Below are 7,336 nucleotides of genomic sequence, written 5' to 3'. Positions count from 1 at the left end.
CCTGCTGGTCTGCTTTTATCGCCTTATGATTCACATGATCTTGCTTCTTAGCATGTCTCATAATTCTTTACTGTATGCTAAACACTATACAGTCCTTATATAATGTTATTGCCTACCTGTAAAAAAGACAGAAAAGGGTTCCCTTTGTACTCTGGTAAGCAGGTAAGGAGGGAGCTCATCATCCAATAAGGGATGGCGCTAGGTTGGGTTGTCATTTTTGTAGGACCCCGTCTGCTTCTGCCTTGACCCTGTTTCTAAGGCATGCCCTCCATGGAGTTCAAGGAGAGACTTTTATTTCCTTAGCACTGGATTCAGTTCTGCCCGTAACAAGTTTTCAGCTTAGCTCTTTGGCCTCCCACCCCACTCAGCTTGAAAACTTGGCATGTGTTTTGAGAGGGTGACTAATCTCATATGTGGGGCTCTCCTCTAGTCTTATTTTTAAACTCTAGCTCCAGAAACCTTTTCTGTATTTTTTGTCTCCCAGAAGCAGCCAAGCCTGGATGCTCATCTGCCTGCTACACCTGAAATCAACAGACACCCTGGGTGAAAAGTAGCTGTAGACACTCAATGTCACCAGACCACTTCCTCTAAGGTTTTCACCTCTCGCCCATTCTGTTTCCAGCCTCCAGCCTCCAGCAGGTCTGTTTCCTAGGCACTGTAAGGCTGTAGGAGATTTCAATGTGCCTTCCAGAAGTTTCTGGCCTCTCTCTTCAGCTCCCCTCCAACCTCAGATTTCACCAAATGTCGTATGGGGAAAATCGGTCATGCATTTGAGTGCCCCATCACACCCCCAACCAAATATCCAATTTGTCAATCCAGTATGACCAGAAAACCTGGGCTAGTATCTCTTTCAAAGCTAATAGCAGTCCTCTGCCTCTGCTCACATCTCCAGAACTAGCACGCTTCCACAGAAAATAAAATACCTGGCGCTCCTTGGTGCAGCTCTGGATGAGCCTCCTGTCTCTGGAACTGTCCCTCACTGCTTCCATAGCACTCTGAAGCCTTTAAGAATGCGACTTTTATGGCATGCTCAGCTTTTTATACCTGTTAGCATCTCAAACTTGATACTATATTTTGCACTACTAATTACTTTCAATGAATTTCTAAATATTTATAAGATATTGAGTAGTCTTAATATGTTCCAAAGTACAGTTTAAATATGCTTTTGAAAGAAAAGCATCAGTAAAACAGTTACTTCTTACCTCTTCATAAAACTTCACCTGAGGTACAGCTTCATTAATTTCATTCAAACAAAAATCTTTAAATAGCAAGAAACCTAAAGGAAAAAAATAAAAAATTTCAGGGTGGGCAATTAATTGAAATTTTATCCCACAAGGGTGTTTTCAAAGCAATGTGTTTATACCTCAACCTCTTCCTCCTCTACTTTTTTTAAAAAAAAATTCAAGAAACTAGTGAATTAATTAATTCCTAGAAGGAAATACTCTGGGCAGAAAAATACCACATACTTGGCTCATTGCTTCAGGATTCCTTCTCTATTGATGTTCCCCCCTCCCCAACCCCCACTTTCTACATACTTTCTACAAAAGTATGATACAACAGGGCTGACTTTCGCGACCGTCACTTGGAGCCGCTGACCATTGTAGTGACCAAAATAACAACCAAAGGAATAAGAGAGACAGACAGTATGAAAGTGTTGGTGAGAATCACCAAGACACTAATAAACACTATGCCCACTAAAATAGGACTAAACTCCCTTAAAAAACAAAAACAAAAACAAAAACAAAAAACTTCCAAAAAGAACTTTCCAAACCTTTCTAGTCCCTTCTCTTGCCACTTACTCACTATTTCCAAGTCCCTACCAAATACCTAGTGCCAGAGAAGATTACCCACTCCCAGGTCATTCTTTACTCCTTCACAACTACATGCCTCACCTTTAAATACCTTTGCCTAGAATATCACACCCCTCTCTGTATCTTGAAAATTCCTAAAATAACCAGAATTGAACTCAAAGGCCGCCTGTGCTCTGAAGTCTTCTCTGATGAGACAGCCCCTATTGCACAATGCCTGGTACACAGTAGGTGGTCAAAAAATGTGCATTGAATGAATGGTTGTTTACTCAGCCTTTCCAACATTCTGTCAAAATATTTACCACACACTAATTAGTTACCTGATTTATAAGGCTCCCATTCCATTTGAAATCCTAGTGCCTAGCTTAATGCCTAATGGTCACGCCTAGATAAACAAAGTTGAATAGAACAAGCTGATACCAGACTGAAGGTAGAGATACTTGAAGATTATAAAATTCCAAAAAGTCAAAACAATTACATGGAGAGTTCGCAGAAACAGAAGCCGCAGAAAGGAACTGAAGAAAGACTCACAAAGTCTACCACATAGAGATGAAGTGGACCAGAATTCCCCAGGTGGGACTGTAAAAGGAAGTGGCTGTGATGAGATTTTAATTAACATTAGCATAAGGATCTTGTAACTTGAACTGGTCTGTGACTGATCCATAAATTCCCCTCCATAGTTCCTGGAATATGGCCTTTGAAAATGGTAAGCGTTCGTTCACTCAAACTAGAGTAGAATGACAGAGAGTACTAGTTAAATAGGCACAGCCAGACTTTACCAGGGTCAGGCGCACACCTGCAGGGGGAGCACAGCCACGCTCCTCCCATGGAGAAACTGCGATGACCCCAACATAGGCAGGAAGTAGGAAATTCAAGAAGCAGGCAAATGGGAAGGATACATCTCTACCTGTTTGTATGTTAGTATTCTGATTTTAAGAGTAATGATTGTTTCTTGATTTTCATTCATTTCAAAGGATTTCCTAATTTCCCTTGTTATTTCTTCTTTGATCTGTGAGTCCTTCAGAAGGGTGTAGTTTAATTTCAAAATATTTGGGGATTTTTCAGACACTGATTTCTGTTTAGCTCTGTTTGCGGTCAGAGAACATGCTTGGTATGATTTCAATGCTTTTAAATGCATTGAAACTTTTAGTCTATCTAGGTGAATGCTGTATGGCACTTGAAAAAAATGTGCATTCTGTTCTTGTAGGGTGGAGTGTTTCATTTAAAAGAATACAAAGGCAATTAAACCAAGTGGGCTTGATAGAGTTGTTCAAGATGGTCCTCTGCAGCAACACAAATGGAACTGAACGCCATTATCCTAAGTGAAGTAAGTCAGAAACAGAGAGTCAAATACTGCAGGTTCTCATTTACAAGTGGGAGCTAAACAACGGGTACACGTGGACATAGGGAGTAAAATAATAGACACTGGAAACTCCGAAAGGCAGGAGGATAGGAGAGGAGTGAGCCATGAAAAATCACACGCTGGGTACAATGTACACTAAAAGCTCAGAGTTCACCACTATGCAGTGTATCTATGTAACAAAATTGCACTTGTACCCCCTAAATACATCAAAATAAAAGATCATCCTCTGAATCTTTACTGAATGTCTATTTATTCTCTTTTGTTTGTTTGTTGTTTGTTTTGAGACAGAGTCTCGCTCTGTCGCCCAGGCTGGAGTGCAATGGCGAGATTTTGTCTCACTGCAACCTCCGCCTCTCAGGTTCAAGTAATTCTCCTGCCTCAGCCTCCCGAGCAGCTGGGATTATAGGCACCCACCACCATGCCTGGCTAATTTTTGAACTTTTAGTAGAGATGGGGTTTCACCATGTTGGCCAGACTGGTCTTGAACTCCTGACCTCAGGTGATCTGCTCGCCTCGGCCTCCCAAAGTGCTGGGATTACAGGCATGAGCCACCACGCCTGGCCACCTGTCTATTTTTTCTATTCATCATCAACAGTGAAGTGTTGAACTCTCCATTTGTAATTGTAGATTTGTTCATCTTTTTTCAATGTTGTCAGTTTTTGCCACATATATTTCTTTTTCTATTTCTGGAAGAGAAAACTAACATGAGAATTTGAACTTAAGTATTTTGATCAAATCAGAGATGTTTTCAAAATGTCTAAATGACAAAATGAAATAATACCACACATGGACCACTGTCTTTTGACTACACTTGGAATCAAACTGAAACTCTTTACCACAGCCTACCCACACCCTACCCACACCTTCTAGAGTCACCATTTCCTTCTCTGGCCTCATCTCACAGTGCTCTCCTCAAGCTCACTTCACTTAGGCCAAGCTTCTGTACTGCAGTTTCTCTAATACCAAGCTCATTCCCTTCTCAGGGTTTCTTACCGGCTATTCCCACTGTCTCACACACTTGTCTTGGATCTTCTAGACGAACAGCTCACTAGCTCACTTAAAATACCCCTTTCCTTGAGGAGGCCTTTCATGATTCTCATTCATTCTCACTGTCCTGCTGTCTATCTCACATCCATTCACACACACACACCACAAAACACTTTGTAGCACTTAAGATGAGCAAAAATTATCACATGTTTATGTTTGCTTCTTTACTGTCTACCTCTCCCACTACAAGGTAAGCTGCAATGCATAGGGTACAGGTGTTTTATTCTCTACTACATTTGCACAAGAGGATTGACTGTGACAAAGACAGAGCTCAGGAGAGAGAATAAAGGAAAAAAGGTAGAAGAGAAAGAATAGGTACAAGGAGAGGGAGGGAAGTGGGTGGAAAGAAGGAAGGAAGAGGACAGAAAGAGGAGAGATGAGGGAAAGAGGGAGTTGAATGAATGAACATCCAGCTTAGAATGTGTTTAAGTACTTCTTTAAGGAAATTTCCATTGTCGGTCGGTAGAATAAGCCAAGGACTTAGTTTAACACACTATAGGAAACACAAAATATTATTTTCCTCCTGTGTGCACATAAACTGAAGCCTTACCTTCTATCAGCTGTTTAAATGGAGCTGTTAAAATGAAGCAGCAGGAAGAAAGATATTTGCCTTTTGGCTAAATCCTAAATCACTAGGACCACCTAAATGTCCTAGGCTGAACACAACTTACCTTCATCAGCCTTAAATTATATAAAAAGCAAATGAAGCATGGCCTAGATTAGGGCAAAATATAAGAGGCAAAAATAAGGAAATACTTTGCCTAACAAGCTCACTTCATCATTGCAATTTCTCCAGATCTTAAAGAGTAAAAAATAGTGGCCTAACACCTGCTTAGTAGATATCTATGAAATGTGTTTACTTTGTTTCTATATTTGAACCACTGCAAAATGCTGAATATTAACTTTTTAGTGTATGTAACACCCAGGAAAGGCAAACTATCCCAATTTGCCATCACGATAATTTTTCAAAAATTAGTAGAAAGAATTGTATTGCTTTTTATAAAATGTAAGTTAAGAGCTTTTGAAAGTATTAAATATAAGTGGTTTCTATGAGAAAATTTGAAATCTCCTAAAAATTAGAAAGGTGAAAAGAGAAACATGAAAATTTTCTTGCGAGAAAAAATACTTGTCCTCAGTTTTACCAAGGAGATTAAGACACTAGGAAGGAGAGGAGACTGCATAACTGCTAAAACTTCCTCCCGATATTGACTAATTCTAGAAAACATTTGCTAGGTATCTACTAAGAGCCACTGTGTTACTCACTGAGGATGTAATTGTGAAAACAGTGTTTTTCCAATACGGGGCTTATGGATTAGTGTAAGAGACAAACAACAAAGAAATAAACACATACAATTTATAACAAGGAATATATAGTAATTAAATATGATGCTGAGATAATGATAAAAAGAGGAAGATGTATTTCAGAAAGAACGGTCAGTAAGGCCTTTCTGAGCTGTGAGATAAACAAAATACAATGCATGTCAGATAAGAAAAAAGCTGGAATATGTAATCTCACTCCTCTTCAACACTGTATTGGAGGTCCTAGCCAATGCAATAAAGTAAGAAAAGGAAATAAAGGTTTTCCAAATTGAAAAGGAAGAATTAAAACTGATTCTATTCAATCTGGTTACCTACCTGGCAAATCCTATCTTTGTCAAATCCAAAGTAACTACTAGAATATGTAAGTAAATTTAGCAAGGCCACAGGATATTAGGTCATTAGATAAGAACCAATGAAATTCTTATAAACTCATAGCACACAATTTTAAAATGGAATTTTAAAAACAAGTCACTTTGTAATAACAAAGAACTATCAATACATAGGAATAAATAAATAAATGACATACAAGACCAATATGCTAAAAACTATAAAATGTTACTGAGAGAAATTAAAGAAGATCTAAATAAATGGAAATATATACTCAGTTCATGGATTGGAAGATTTAGTATTGCTTAGATGTTAATTCTCCTCAAATTAATTTGTAGATTCAGTGCAATTACAATCATAAGTCCAACAGGCCTTTTTAAAGAAACCGACAAGCTGATTCTAAAATATATATGGAAATGCAAAAAACCTAGAATACCCAAAACATCTTAAGGAAGAGGAATAAAGTTCAAGGCCTTAACGCTATCCAATTTCAAGACTCATTACATAGCCATACTAATCTTAATCAATGCATTAGATTGATTAATATGGTTATATAATTTAGTGGCATTAGATTAAATCACTGGAACAGAAATATAGGGTCCCAGAATATATCCACATTTATATAGTCAATTTAAGTCTTTTCAGCAAATGATACTGGGAAAGCTGATATCCATATGGGGAAAAGGATGAAAGGAATTGTTACCTCACACCTTATAAAGAATTAAATTAAGGATTATCATAGAACTAAATGTGAAGGCTAAAATTATAATGCTTCTAGAGTATATATAGAATATCTTCACAGAAAATCTTTATGCAAAAAATTTCTTAGGCAGGGTAAAGAAAGAAATGATAAATTATACTTTATCAAAATGTAGAACTTCTGTTCTTCAAAAGACACTGTTAGAAAAATAGACCAGCCATGGACTGGGGTAAAATATCATAAAACCTAAGTTAGAAAAAATGCCTTGTAAATTTGCATTCAAAGAAACAAACAAAATTCTTACAAATCGATGTTAAAAGAAGAACAACTCAATAAAAGAACTCAAGGAAGATTTGAACACATCACAACACATGAACACTTCACAAGAAAGGAATATAAACACCCAGTAAGCCCATGAAAGGGACGCAGCATCATTGGTCATCATGTAAATGTAAATTAAGCCACTCTAAGATACCCCTTCTCAACTACTAGAATGGCTAAGTTAAATATTGACAACCCCAAGTGTCAGCAGGGATACAAGGCAGCCGGAACTCCAATAAGTTGCTCAGGAGGACAGACAATGCCTTGGGTCCCCCATGCCTCTGAATCAACAGCCAGGGAAGGGAGATTTTGTGTGGGCTGGAGTGACTGAGCCTGACTGCCAAGGGGATCCACACTAGAGAGATAAGGAAGAGCGTGTCTGGAATACAGGAGATTTCCTAGGGTATCCCCCCACTATTACTATGGCCTGTCATTAAAGTCAAGGGAAAA

General features: G+C 38.4%; 1 protein-coding gene across 3 annotated transcripts in view; it reads right to left on the bottom strand.

The window, feature by feature from the left end:
* Positions 1–7,336, bottom strand: part of LOC105495703 (G protein-coupled receptor kinase 3) — a 164,137-nt gene that overhangs the window by 79,993 nt on the left and 76,808 nt on the right. The window contains exons 1-2 of one of the 3 annotated variants that reach the window (XM_011765431.3): positions 1,203–1,262; positions 2–116 (exon numbers count right to left, since the gene is read on the bottom strand). The exons of 1 other annotated variant lie outside the window; for it this stretch is intronic. In XM_011765431.3, coding sequence (XP_011763733.1) covers positions 2–61 — 60 coding nt within the window. In that variant the 5' untranslated portion in view covers positions 62–116; positions 1,203–1,262. Of the gene's footprint in view, position 1; positions 117–1,202; positions 1,277–7,336 lie in introns of those variants that run through there. One more of the 3 variants, XM_011765430.2, reaches the window with a different exon arrangement.

The sequence above is a fragment of the Macaca nemestrina genome, chromosome 15 (genome assembly GCF_043159975.1).
Source record: "Macaca nemestrina isolate mMacNem1 chromosome 15, mMacNem.hap1, whole genome shotgun sequence".
NCBI classification, from domain to species: Eukaryota; Metazoa; Chordata; class Mammalia; order Primates; family Cercopithecidae; genus Macaca; species Macaca nemestrina.
Note: the sequence above shows the minus strand (reverse complement) of the source record. Positions and strands in the feature narration are given on the sequence as shown.